This window comes from Vombatus ursinus, unplaced genomic scaffold (assembly GCF_900497805.2).
Source record: "Vombatus ursinus unplaced genomic scaffold, bare-nosed wombat genome assembly UNPS02014820.1, whole genome shotgun sequence".
Taxonomy (NCBI): Eukaryota; Metazoa; Chordata; class Mammalia; order Diprotodontia; family Vombatidae; genus Vombatus; species Vombatus ursinus.
The window spans coordinates 26,250,456-26,264,880 of record NW_020954598.1 but is presented as its reverse complement, the minus strand read 5'-3'; the positions used below and the strand labels follow the sequence as shown (position 1 = coordinate 26,264,880).

The 14,425-nt window shown below is 39.0% G+C and overlaps 1 protein-coding gene across 3 annotated transcripts in view; it reads left to right on the top strand.

The window, feature by feature from the left end:
• Positions 1 to 14,425, top strand: part of SEC22C (SEC22 homolog C, vesicle trafficking protein) — a 31,720-nt gene that overhangs the window by 6,653 nt on the left and 10,642 nt on the right. For all 3 annotated transcript variants that reach the window (XM_027837069.1, XM_027837070.1, XM_027837071.1), the window contains exons 3-5: positions 6,044 to 6,207; positions 7,855 to 8,034; positions 10,073 to 10,191. In XM_027837069.1, the coding sequence (XP_027692870.1) occupies positions 6,044 to 6,207; positions 7,855 to 8,034; positions 10,073 to 10,191 (463 nt within the window). The remainder of the gene's footprint in view (positions 1 to 6,043; positions 6,208 to 7,854; positions 8,035 to 10,072; positions 10,192 to 14,425) is intronic.

The window sequence follows — 14,425 nt, the reverse complement described above, 5'->3', positions numbered from 1 at the left end:
GGTGGTATTATCCCCATTTTAGAAACTGAGGCATAGAAAGTTTAAGTGACTTGCCCAGGGTCACGTGGCTAGTAAGTGTCTGAGGTAAGACTTAATTTTTCTGACTCCAAACGCTAAGCCCTGACTACTACTACTTAGAACAGTAATAATAATAGGCCATTTTTTTTCTGTAGTGCTTTAAGTTTTATAGGAATTGCCATATTATTAATTTTCCTCACTAGGAGCCAGAGAGGGTAAATGATTTTTCTAAGGTCACACAGTAAGGAGCAGACCTAGGATTTTAAAACCAGGTCTTCTGACTCCAAATCCATTGTTCTTGCCATATATTCTTAACTGAAGGTTTGCAGCAAAGTAACTAGCAGCCATGTAGCCTATGTCCTTAATCTACATGAAAAGGTAGAACCAGCTCTGTGCTTTAACTAAACAAAACCCATTGACTTAGAGTATTTTTGTGAGATTCAGATTACTGATTTAACAAGCTTGCCTATTGATGTTTCCCTCTTTAACCCTAAAATTTCCCTTCTACCCCAGCTTAAGACAGGTAATATGTTGGACAGAAGAGGTTATTTCTTGAAGTAGACCCAAATTACAGCTTACAGAATGTAAAGAGAGAGAAAAATCTTAACCTAGAAAAGCATAGCAGTCTAGTGCTGTTTGGTCGACAACCCAGCAACCTTCACTAACCTTAAGAAAAACACTAATTATTATACGATTATACAACCAAGGATGTTCAGAATGTTGACCCAGAGTCATCAGGGAAATTTTAAAGCATGTTCAACATCCTTTGTTTACAAAGACAAGATAATTGATAGTCTGTGTTAGAGTTCCATAAAAGATGGCTTAAAAGTAAGTTTTCACCCTTAAGTTGTGTACAAAATTCTCTCAATGGCAATACCTCATTCCTCACGGATGCCGTGTCAACCGTGTGTTGTTGTAATATGTTTCGCTCTTACATTTCTTTTAGATTTTTTTCTCTCATATAATCTAGTCATGACAATTAATTGCTAATCAATCAGTATTTCCATAGTATTTCAATACCACCAAGGTTCCTCTAGCTGTTACTCCTTAGGCTCTGGCACTGAAGCTTCAAAGCTCCCCAAATTACTGTTACCTTTAGTCAATCAGATAACTTAATTTGCTAACAGAATCGTCCATAGACATGGCATTTTGTTTAGAGCATCTTCACTGGAGGATCCTTCTGATTTGCTTCTGCTTGGTGGTGATTCTAGCTTCTGCCACTTTCCCCACCTGGATGGAGAGCAGACATTGCATTTATTAGTCAGTCATTTTTTTTTTCCTTTCAGCCAAAGACAAGGGTTATTAGAACATCTGTCATATTGGGCAGACTCTTAAGGAGTCTGAACATTAGTAAGCTATTGGCTAGATTATAAGAATCTGACCAGTGGCTGGATTTTAAGAATCCGAGCAGTGACTAGATTATAAGAATCAGAGCTGTGGCTAGATTATAAGAATCAGAGTATCTTAATGGAGACCTGGTGGACCTTATATACAGAAAGATGGGGGAGGGACCTAGGAGTGACCAGTAAGCTGGGGTGAACGGAACTCCTGGGACCTGGACAATGGAGCCTACCTAGGATTAAGTGTGGGCAATGGCCAGGGGCCTTAGAGATGTAAGACATTGGAGGGGAGATTGGGTGTAGCCACAGTGAAAGGCCAGTTGATAGGGATTATAGCCTCAGGGGAATGCCAGAGATTTGGCCATGTGGGAAAGTCCAGGGTTTTTCCTTTCTGAGGTCTAGATCCCATCCTCATCATTTCCCCCTCAAACAAATGGGACCCAAATTCTTTTGGGGTAAGGGGTGAAGGTCTCGGCTTCTCAAACTGCTTCCTGCTGGCAAGGGGCATAAAGCTGTCCCAGCCTGGAGGGGGTCCCAGAGAGGAGGGTTGTAGTCAGTCATTCTTGAAGTGCCTACCAAGTGCCTGCTGAGCAGAGATGGATAAGGGAAAGAGACTGCCGCTGCTGCTCTTCGGGCCAGGCTTACGTAATCTCTCATTTTTGTTCCATAGTTGTAGGAATCCTGGGCTTCAATGTTTCAGACAAGTTCTTTTCACTCCAAGGTCAACCTAGTGTAGTCTGCTCGAAGTGAGTTTGGTATGCTCTGGTTATGTGACACTTCCTTTTAGGGGAACAGAGTCTCAGAATACTCATTAAAGCACAGATTGGAGAACCTGTGTCTGGCCCCATATTATGAAACGTTGTCTTGTAAACCAACTAAATGCAGAGCCAGAGAAACTTGGGCTAGTGACTTGACCTGTGATTTCACTGAGGTGAGGAAACTCTCTTCACCAAGGCAGGTCTTTGAAGACTCCACATCTTAAAATCTTAGAGTTGCCTAGCGTGTTGAGGGGTGAGGCGACTTTCAGCTGACCCCGGTGGACTGGGGCAGGACTTCAACCTCGGTCTTCCTGACTGCAGTTATTACTGTTTATCTTCTGAGAAGTTTTGTGCTTTGTGTAAAGTGAACTTCTTGGTATCAGGAAAGAAGAACTTAGTTTTTCTTCTCCAGATCTGTAATGAACTAATGTAAGTTTTTGGGGTGGTGGAGGATACTGGAAGTTGCCATGCTTCAGTTGAGGATGACAGAAGAAAAAACATAAGCTATTTTAGCTAAAAATATACATAACACACACGAACTATCTGCTTTTAAAATTAAATCCATTTCCTCTTTTTTTTTTTTTTTTTCGGTGAGGCAGTTGGGATTAAGTGACTTGCCCAGGGTCACACAGCTAGTAAGTGTTATGTGTCTGAGGCCAGATTTGAACTCAGGTCCTCCTGAATCCAGGGCCGGTGCTCTATCCACTGCACCACCTAGCTGTCCCCATCTCCTCATTTTTACTGAAGAATTATCTTAACTTTCTGCTTTGTAAGGTTGGAAGTACTACATCTGATTTTGTAGACCAAAGAAAATGTTATTTCTCATGTAGTAATACCACCATCTTGTGGAAGTTTAGTGCATTTCTTTTTTTTCCGCAATTAATTAATTTTTAGTTTTCATCATTCACTGTTATAAGATTTTGAGTTCTAAATTTTTCCTCCTCCCTCCCCGAGATGGCATGTAATTTGATATAGGCTATACGTGTACAATCTATTAAACGTATTTCCACATTATTCATGTAAAGAAGAATCAGAACCAAAAGGAAAAACCACAAGAAAAAAAAAGAGAAAATAGCATACTTTGATCTGCATTCAGACTCCATAGTTCATTCTCTGGCTGTGGATAGCATTTTCCATCATGAGTCTCTTGGAGTTGTCTTAGATTATTGCATTGCTGAGAACACCTAAGTCTATCAAAGTTGATCATTGCACAATGTGGCTGTTATGTACAATGTTCTCCTGGTTCTTCTCACTTCTGCTCATATCATCAGACCATACAAGCCTTTCCAGATTTTTCTGAAATCTGCCTGCTCATCATTTTTTATGGAACAGTAATATTCCATTACATTCATATACCACAACTTGTTCAGCCATTCCCAGTGCATTTCTCTGAAAGATTTTTAAAGCCTTGTTGTAATCTCACAAATGGGTCAAAAAAGTCACACCACCTTGCCTTGCTTGCCGCAAGAGTCAGAGCTTCTCTATCACAGAAGTTTTGGCTTTGGTCAAAATTATGTCAACAATTTTCAACACTTTCCTCTAGTTGAGATTGTAGTTAATATCTATGGTTCTTCTTTTGCTCTTCTTTTTTAAAATTTTTTTTATTAATTTTGATTTATCAACAATTACTTCCATAAGCTTTTGAGTTTTAAATTTTTCTCCCCCTCCTTCCCCACCTCCCTCCCCAAGACAGCACGCAATCTGGTATAGGCTATACATATACATTCCTATTGAAATATTTTCACATTAGTGATGTTGTAAGGAAGAATTAGAACCAATAGGAGGAACCACCAGAAAGAGGAAACAAAACAAAACAGAAGAAAAAAATAGCAAATAGTATGCTTCGATCTGCATTCAAACTCTGTAGTTCTTTCTTTGGATATGAATATCATTTTCCATTATGAGACCTTTGGAGATGTCTTGGATCCTTGCATTGCTGAGAAGGGCTAAGTCTATCAATATTAGTCATTATACAACGTGGCTGTTACTGTGTACAATGTTCTCCTGGTTCTGCTCATTTCAATCAGCATCGATTCATATTAAGTCTTTCCAGGTTTTTCTGAAGTCTGCTTGCTCCTCATTTCTTATAGCACAATAGTATTTCATTACATTCATATACCCCAATTTGTTCAGCCATTCCCTAATTGGTGGGCATCCCCTCAATTTCCAATTCTTTGCCACCACAAAAAGAGCTGCTATAAAAATCTTTGTACATGTGGGTATTTTCCCCATTTTTATGATTTCTGTGGGATATAGCTCTAGAAGTGGTATTGCTGGGTCAAAGGGTATGCACATTTTTATAGCCCTTTGGCCATAATTCCAAATTACTCTCCAAAATGGTTGGATCATTTCACAACTCCACCAACAATGCATTAGTGTTCCAGTTTTCCCACATCTTCTCCAACATTTATCATTTTCCTGTTTTGTCATGTTGGCCAATCTGATAGGTGTGATGTGGTACCTCAGAGTTGTTTCGATTTGCATTTGTCTAATCGATAGTGATTGAGAGCATTTTTCCATATGACTATAGATGGCTTTAATTTCTTCGTCTGAAAACTGCCTACTCATATCCTTTGACCATTTATCAATTGGGGAATGACTTGTATTCTTATAAATTTGACTTAATTCTCTATATATTTTAGAAATGAGGCCCTTTTCTCTTGTTCTTCTAAATGGAGTAGGAATCCCATAATCTAGTGTGGAGAGTAATAGGTCCTTTGGTTTCTTAAATGCTGAATTTTAAAATATTTGTTTTAGGAGGTATTCTTGTTCTGGTGTATAATATCATTATATTTTTATCTTAACTTTTGAACTTTTTTTTTTAACTTGTAGAACAACTAATTAAGTAAGCTGTACTTAGGGTATTATGTTAATTTTAATGCAAACAAAATAAGGACAATGCAGAAACATTTAAAACTAAGAGCTAAGTGACAGAGCAGCTATTTACTGGCCAAGAGGAAGAGGTTGACTCCAGTTTTCCTTGTGTAGTAAATGACATGGAATACCCCCTTTCTCATGGCCTAAGAGGACAAGAAGGGTTGGGGATTGCTCTGAAGTGAAAAGGGAAGGAGCATTCATTTTCTTTTTTAGTGGAGAAACTTGGCAAGGATAGTAGATCCAAATAAAATTTTTAGTTATGATTAATAGTCATTAAAGCTGGCTAATACTAAAATTTTTTAAATGTGGCAGTTGTAATTAAAAACTTGTTCTAAGAAATAAGCCTGAAACAGCAAATTAGCTAAGCCTCTGTTTTAGTAAAGCCTGTTTGGGTTTAAGTCTTTCATCCAAACAATATTTATTGTCTGCTATGTGTATTGTATGTGTATTATATTATAATTATCTGCTATGTGCACTGTGCTTTGTTGGGGAGGTAAAAGCCCTGGCCTTTGCCCGTGGGGACCTTATAGCCCAGGTGCCAGCTTCTCCATGACCTGGAGGCGCTGCTTTGTCTCTTTGAGACTCTGCACAGGTGCTGCCTTTTTTGTTTGCGGTAAATCTTTCTCTGAATTCTCCAGCTCTCCCTCCTCCAGTTTTCCTAGAATATTTTGGATCTTTCTTTTGCCCCAACCATATTCTAGTTTGTGTCTTACTGAATTGTGACTGTTCCATTCTTCCTTGTTAGATTGCAAGCTCCTTGAAGGCAGGGACTATATAACTTTTCTTTTTATCCCCAGTGCTGCTCACAGGACCTTGTACATAGTAGGTGCTTAATATATCTTTGAACTGGGCAGACATGATATAGACACACAAAATCGCTAGAGTGATTCAAGGCAAAAGAAATGTATCTGTTGTATGAGAGATGCTACATACCCATGTTGTAGGATTTAGAGTCAAGTGACTATTGTATGCTGACTGTCAGACAGTAAGATAAGGAGGAACTTATCTGTGTGTTTGGTATGTAATTCACCTTTGGTATTCTTGTTTCAGCTTTGACTCTTCTGGAGCCATAGCCTGCATGGGGATCTGCTCCCACAGTTATCCCGTGGCCATGGCCTTCTGCTTTCTGGAGGCTCTTCGGTGGGAGTTCACTGCTTCCTATGACAACACCAGCATAGGCTTGGCTTCCAGACCATATGCTTTTCTCAAATTCGGTTTGTTACTTCCTTATTCATTTTTATCAGTACTGCCTTATATTTGTGTTTTTCACAAGCTGCATCTTTTGTTAAACCCATTCTGCATTTATTAAATACAAAGATAGGTCTGAAATAGGACCTTATCTCAAGGTGCTTCTAATCTAATAGAGGGATAGACATACAAATAATGAACTAGGGTAGTATCTTTATGAATGGGGAAAAGGGAATGGATTTGAGAAAGACTGTAGAGGTACAGCTGAGAGGAGAAGTTGTAGAGGAGGGCAGAGAGGATGGTGAGGCCATGTGAGGCTCACTGAAGCAACTGGGCATGCTTAGTCTGGAGAAGAGAAGTTTGGGGGAGCGAGGGCTGTTTTCAAGTATTCGAAGGGCTCTCGAAGGGGGAGCAATTAGACATGTTTTGCTTAGCCACAAAAGGAGATACAGGCAGAAGTTTAGAGAGGCACATCTGGGATTGAGATGAGGGAAGTCTTTGGAACAGGTTGAGCTATCCCAAAGTGGAATGGGTGCCTCTGAACTGGCAGCTTTCAAGCAGAGGCTTGAAGACCACTTGTGGTGGAGGGCTGTCCAGGTGTGGGCTGAATTAGATGGCCTGAAGAGTCTACATACTCCAGAATGCTGTGGTTCTATCAGTGGGACTGGAGAAGGGGACCCAGGACAAACTTTGGGGAGCATCCAGGTTAGGAGGCAAGAGATGGAGAATTATCCTTAGACTAAACACCTGTAGTATCTTCATCTGTTACCCAAATCACATGGTTTTGTTCCCCCCCTCCCCCTTAGCTATATTGAATACCCTACCCTTGATGCACTGTAACTTGTCAATATCCTTTCCAAAATATGGGGTACATAACTGAACACAATACTATTCAGATGTTGTCTGATTAAGGAAGAGTACAGTAGGGATGCCCTCGCTGTGGATCTACTGTATGTGGAATTGTTAGAGGCTCTATCTGAAGTCATTTTTTATGTGGCAAGAAAGTCAAAAGACACTCCCTAGTGTAGGGTTTTGGACATTCTGCTGATATTAAGTAGTTCTGTATTTCTCTTGTATAGTCTTCCTGTGAGACCTTAACCAAGTCACTGTTCTTTACTCCCTTCCTCCTTAAAATGAGGTGATGTGCCTTAATATCATCCTCTTGGTTGATGTGGCCGAGTGGTCCCCTTCCTTCCTCGACATTGCATGTCTTCCCTCAGTTTCACACTTAGCTGAAGATGATGGTTGTCTTTCACATTATGTTTTTTAGCTAATTCTTGAGGGTAAGCAGTACTCCTTGTGAAAAAGTGATGAATGCTAACAAGATTGCTTTGCCAGTGATAAATATGTTGTTCAGTATAATTCACATACTTAGTAAAATCATGTAAGGAACTAATATAGTACTGTGGCACTTTGTCCATGAGGCCTGGCATTCAGTTATCAGTAAAGTAGGTTACTTGTGACAAATGAAATTCTTTGATTCTGCTATACTGTATGAGAATAGTATGGTCATCTAAATTTGACTGTATATTCAGAATATGGGTTGTTAGCTTCCTTGGAAATGTGAGCTTCATTTTGTAAATTCCAATAAAAAGTTCTAAATCCATATAAAATTCTGTTCTGTACTCTGCTGAAGTTGGTTGATTGTTTTTTTGTTTTTTTTTTTTTTACAGATAATGTCATTCAGAAAGTGAAATGGCATTTTAACTATGCAAGCTCTTCTCAGCTGAAGACCCACTTAGAAAAGATTCAGGAAGAGCTACTGCTCCAGCCTCCGCTGGTCCTGAGACTAGAGGACACAGAAGTGATGAGTGGGCTAAGAAACAGTCACTCTTCGATGCAGGCTGAATATGGTGAGTGAACTGAATGTGTCCTCTGCAGTAGTGTTTGGTGATGACAGAGGAATAATACTTACGTGCATTGCTTTTTCCCAAATGGTTTTATTTATGTGTAAAATGACTATAGACTGGCCTTGTCCCTAGAATGTAATTGAAAAACAATTCTATTGCCATTTGACTTTTCTTGTGGATAAAGTGTGTGAGTAAAGATCACACTGGTACCTGGGAAACTGTGAACAGTTAAGGTGCCTAGAATGGATTTTAGGAATGAAATTGAAGAGAGGCAGCATCCTGTACTGTAGAGAACATGGGATTTGGAATCAGGAGACCAGGATTCAAGTCCTACAATTGGCACTAATGAGCTAATTAGGCCTTTAAGTCACTTCCCCTCTTTGAGCCTCCGTGTCTTCATCTCTAGAGTGAAAGGTTGGGCTGGATCCCTAAGCTCTCTACCATCTCTTTACCGTGGGAGATATGTTTCACTGGGGCACAGATAAGTGATTGTGGTTTCTCGAGGGCGGCCTTGTACAGTAGAGGTGCAGCTCTGGAAGATTCTTTCAAACTGGAAAGCTTCAAGTATTATTCTGGTGCCAGATTGTTTGTTGTCCAATGACTAGCCTAGTTAAGGATGGTCAAGGGCCTTTTCAGTAGGTTGGCTTCTGGGTGAAGAATTATTTGTCCATGGCCACTCATGAAACATTTGCCCAGCACATAATTATTTGTAATTTCGTAATTTCCTGCTCATATAAGAAAATTGATGTTCTAGAATTTTGGTTTCCCCATCTTGATAAAATGCATGACAGTTACCTGTGTTTCTTTTATTTTCATTTCTTTTCAGCCTAAATTTATGGCTCAGGTTTTTTCATGTGACCTTAAAAAGTCTTATATTATCTTAGGTTTAACTGAAAGTACAAGTAAAATCTGTTTTTCTTCTAAACTCTTGGGTGAGTCACCACGGCTAGTCACTTTATCGGCTGATCTGGTTTGCCACTCGAGGTCACAAATGCAGCAACTTGAGTTTGTAGAGCAACACAAAAATCTGGGCCTCAAGCTGTGTCCTCACACTATGAAAAATGTGTTTAGGAAAGGGATGCTCTAGTAGCTATGGCTTTGCTTGAAACACAAATCCAACCAAATTCCAGAAAGTTTAAACTTAGCCCTTCTTTCTAGGACATTTTACTATGCTTTGGCTCAGCCTCTTGTGTCTCAAGGCTAGAATCCTAAAAAGGTAGCATGTTCAGTTCTCATGGGGGAAGCCTTGAATTGCTCAGTGGGAACTCTAACATACTAACAATAGCCATGGGTTTGATTGTTATTTTGTGCTAAATGTGGGGACAAGAAAGGATGATAAGAAAAGGAAAAGAAGGTGATCAGCATACCGTATCTGTGGATGTCGTGAGGAAAATCAATTCATAGGGTTTCTAAAAGAGCAAAATAAAATGGCCATTTGTTCTAATCATTCTAAGAATGACTTATATATTGAATGTTTCCCTTTTTGCCAGAAAATCCCTAAACATTTTGAAAATAAAAAGATACTTGATGGGGGGCGGAGAATTGGAAGAGAAAGGCCAAGACTATTTTTATGCCCAGCGGATAAGAAGAAAACTAGAATGTTTTATGTGATGAATGTTAAATGATGACTCTGCAACCAATATAAAAATAAAGTTATAGCACTTTTTGTTATCACAAGAGGTTGCTTTCAGCTGAAACCTGGAAAAATAGCTCCAAGACCTCTGTTTGGGTGAGGTGGGGATGTCCAGTGTTGCAGTAAAGGCTAGAAGAAATACCCCTATGAGGCCTAGATCCTTTCTGTCCCTCATTTTCCACTTCTGTTTTTTGGTTCCTAACCATTACTTAATTTGTATTAATACACCTATAATTATGTCTGCAACATAATTTAAATTGTGTCCGCAATGTAATTTAAATTATGTCTGTAATGTAATTATAGTTAGGGGAAGTGTGGTTTATTTAGCTTTTCCTTTATGTAGACACTATGTAACCTGAAATGCTTTTCATTAGGAACTTAATATTATTATTATTTTAAATTATGAAGCTCCAAATTACCGGATGAAGCCAGTGACAGCTCTGGGGATTCTGTCTCTTGTTCTGAACATCATGTGTGCTGCTTTGAACCTTATTCGAGGAATTCATCTGGCAGAGCATTCCTTTCAGGTATTTTTTCCTTCATATTTGGGATTGTAGGATAGTGGGCAGGAGAAGAAATTGATCAGGAGGTGGTCTATTTATTAGGCTATATGGCTGTGAACCATAACATTTATGAAGGTTTTAAAATGAAAATGCTCAAAGGAAGTAGTGTTTATTTTAATAAGTTGGTATGCTTAGAAAAATGAAAGTTTTGGACAATATGTTGGGATCCTAAGGAGAATTTTTTGGTTGATTGCTGAAGGCAGAACTAGGAATAATCCATAGAAGTTGCAAAGAGACATTCCTAAATTTGATTATGGAAGAATTTCCTAAAAATTAGCATGGAATAGCTGACTCCAGAGTTAGTGGGTTCCCTCTCACTGGAACTCTTCATGCTAAAGCTGGACGATCACTTATCAGGTATGGTGTAGAATGGATGCTTGCTTAAATAAGGGTTGAACTGTCTGCAAGGTCCCTTCCAACTCTTAAATTCTGTGCTTTTTATAGGTTTCTTTGCTACCTGGAGCAAATTTGACAATCCTTGCTGTGGCTTTTGGGCCCCAGGTGAACATGTCAGGGTTTGGAGTGCCAAATAGAACTTGTTCTTTTACTATTCTACCCACTACCCCCCACCCCACTTCCCTGCTTCTATTGAGGGACCACTATCCTTCCAGTCACCTGGATTCTCAACCACAGAGTCATTCTCACCTTTTGGTTTGTTTCTTTCCCTGTATTCACACTCTTCTGCTAACATCTCTTGCATCTGTCCCTTTTTAACTTAATGTAGCTACCAGCCTATTTCAGGCATTTGGTTGGAGGTATAATTGACATGTTGATAATCTGGAGTATCCCAGAAGAGCACAGTCAGAATGTTAAAAGGCTTTGAGATCATGCTGTATGAGGACCACTTGAAGGAACTAGGGATGTTTAGCCTGGAGAGGAGGAGACTTGGGGAGTGGGGGTGAGACAGCACATAAACCATCTTGAAGTATTTAAGGAGCTATCATGTGGAAATGAGATTAGCTTTCAGAAGGGGAGTACCTAGGAGGGAAGAAGTTTCAGAAAAGCAGATTTCAGTTAGACATAAGGAAAACTTTCCTAAAAACTAAAACCATTCTAAGGCAAAATGGGCTGCCTTGAAAGATTGTGGATTCTCCTTCATTGAAGGTCTTTTAGCAGAGGCTGGCCACTTCTTAGGGATATTGTGGCAAGGGATTCTGGAACAGGTATGGTTGGACTAGATGACCTCTGGAGTTCCTTTTGACTCTAAAATTCTATGGCTTAAATTTTGTAATAATGTTTAGGGAGATACCTGTAAATACGTTATGGCCGAAGAGTGAATAACAGCTAATATAAAAAATAAGCTATATAAATATAAATATATATATGTATATATATACATATATATGTACACACACATATATACATATATATACAAATGCATGTGCATATACATGTATAGATAGGTAGATGGATATGCATTCTATATCTGTATTTATATATCTTGTTTAGACAATGTCTAACATGTATTTAGGGGAGGTCAGCAACAGTTTTGTGTTAATATAACTAATATATCTAGTGCTTGACTGATGTCTGGAAATGTCTTTTCTCAGTGTTATTTAGTCTTTAATAATTTTCAGCTAATAATAATTTTAGGTGGGTAGTCTTGATATTAGCTAGTTCTGATATATACTCATATAAAAATAAATCTTGTCCTTTTAATGTAAATGTAAGGATGGTTCTTTGGCAGGTCCTCATCACCTCAGACTATAGCCTGCTGGTTGATCTACCTGCCACAGGTTTCTCACTACACCAGTCCATCTTCCACTCAGCAGACAAATTAATCTTTCTAAAGTGCAGGTCTGATCATGTTACTCATCTATTCATCTCCAGGATCAAATACAAAATTGTCTATTTATTGATTGGAACTTTTATGATTTGCCCCCTCCTCCTACATTTTCAGTCTTCTTTCACCTTACTCCCCCCAATATTCTCTGCAGTCCAGTGACATTGGCTTCCTTGCTGTTCCTCACACAAGACATTCCGTTTCCCAACTCTAAGCATTTTCATTAGCTCTCTGCCATGCCTGGAATTCTTTCGCTCATCTCCACTTTCTGACCTTTCTGGATTTCTTCCAGTCCCAGGTAAAATGCCAGAAGCCTTTCTCAGTCCCCTTTAATTTGAGTGCTTTCCCTCTCTTAATTACTTCCTGTTTATCATGTAAATAGTTTGTACTTTGTACATAGTTGCTTACGTGTTTGTCTCCCCCAGTAGATTGTGAGCTCTTTGAGGGCAGGGACTATCTTTTACCCTATTTGTTTCCTGGCACACAGTGAATAACTCAATAAATGCTTGTCAACTGACTGACATTTAATGAGTATATGAAAAAAGACAAATAATGTACACATTACTGCCAACTTGAATATATGCAGTATATGTAAAGTATTGATTTAATTATTTTTTGTCACATTTACCTTTTTGTCTCAGTACTACCCTATGATTTCTTCTGACTATCTAATCTAAATCTGTCATGTTTTGATCTTACCATTCTTTCTTTTGGATCTAGCATTCTGGGTTAGCTTTGACGAAGAAAGAAATTATTCATTGTAAGAATAGATTTTAGTGATTGTGAAATTTTAAAAATCATTTTTCAAGTATGTAATTCTAAGTCCTCTACTCAAGCCCTATTATGAGTGCTGATGTAGAGGTGACCTAGAATGATTGAAGGCGTGGTGCTCAAGCTTTTGTAGATACTAATATATTGTAAATATGGTCCCTTCATTGAGCTGTGTTGGTTATCCAACAACCAGTCTAGCTAACTATAGAGATTCTCATTACCGGAAAGTTGGCCATCAGATGATGAGTACTTATTGGTCCTTGTAGTTCATGTAGCCTTCCCATTAATGGAGGTGTCGCATCCTTTATTGGTAGAGGCAAGCATTCACATCAGTGACATTATTGATCTTGGTGTAGGACCTGATGAAGTATTTCATCATATAAATAGGTAGTATTTTTCCATTGAAGTATTTTTCTCTGAATTTGCCCCATTGGAAAGAAAAAAGTACTTTGGTTATTTGTGAAAAGGGGAGGGAATGTTTTAGGCCACCAGGTGGCTAGGTCCTTGGACCATTAAGCCCAATTTGCTGCTGGGTCCATGTTCTCAGCATGTTAGGACCTGCTGGAGCTTTTACCTGTAAGCATGGCCTTCAGAACCCCAGGGTCACGTCCAAATTCATGACAAGACATTGGATGAAGACATTAATAGAGGGTATATTTATAAATATACATACAAAATTTTGTTTATAGTTATATTTTGCTGCTTCAGAGGTCCTACTCCTATGCTTCACTATAGCATGGTGGTGGCCTTGGGTTCTCAAAGGCAGTGCTTTGATAGGTATTACCATCCTAGGAGGTCTTGGAATATGGCCCAAGTGACAGACTTGTGACTGTCTAATGACCAGCTTGAGTAAGTACATAGAGGCTGGTCACCAGTAGATTGGTGCCTAGGAGATGAATTCTTTAGTTGTGGAAATCCATGAAACAAAACCACAAAATAACCTTCAACCCTGAGTAATCCTGTTTCTGTTCTGGCAATGTCTGGGGCAGAGGATACTAACAATCACATAGTCCTATAAACATTAATTTAATTATTGGCTCTCTAAATGCAGGATCCTTGTGCAATAACTAATAAGTCAATATAGTTCTAGAGGAACTGAGTCTTGCCAGTATTGACATTCTTACTCTAAAGGAAATTGGAAAGCATAAGGAAGTTATAGCTAAGTGAAAGGACTATTATGTTCGATTCAGAAAGCATTCATTAAGGGATAACTGCAGAAGTTTTCCTGGGCTGCACCTTTCGGGAATAAAAGCCTTTTCAGCTCCCATAGCATATAGCATTTTCCATCATGAGGCCTTTGGAGATGTCTTAGATCCTTGCATTACTGAGAAAGGCTTTGTCTATCAAAGTCAGTCATCACATAATGTGACTGTTACTGTGTACAATGTTGTTCTTTTTTTGCTCACTTCACTTAGCATCAGTCCATACAAGTCTTTCCAGGTTTTTCTGAAATCCACCTGCTCATCATTTCTTATAGCACAATAATATTCCATTACATTCATATACCACAACTTGTTCTGCAATTCAGCTTCCATAGAGCTGGACCAGAGAACTAAGGAACAGAGGGAGTAGAGCAGGACATCAGGACAGGATACTCTGTGTGTGTGTGTGTGTGTGTGTGTGTGTGTGTGTGTGTGTGTGTGT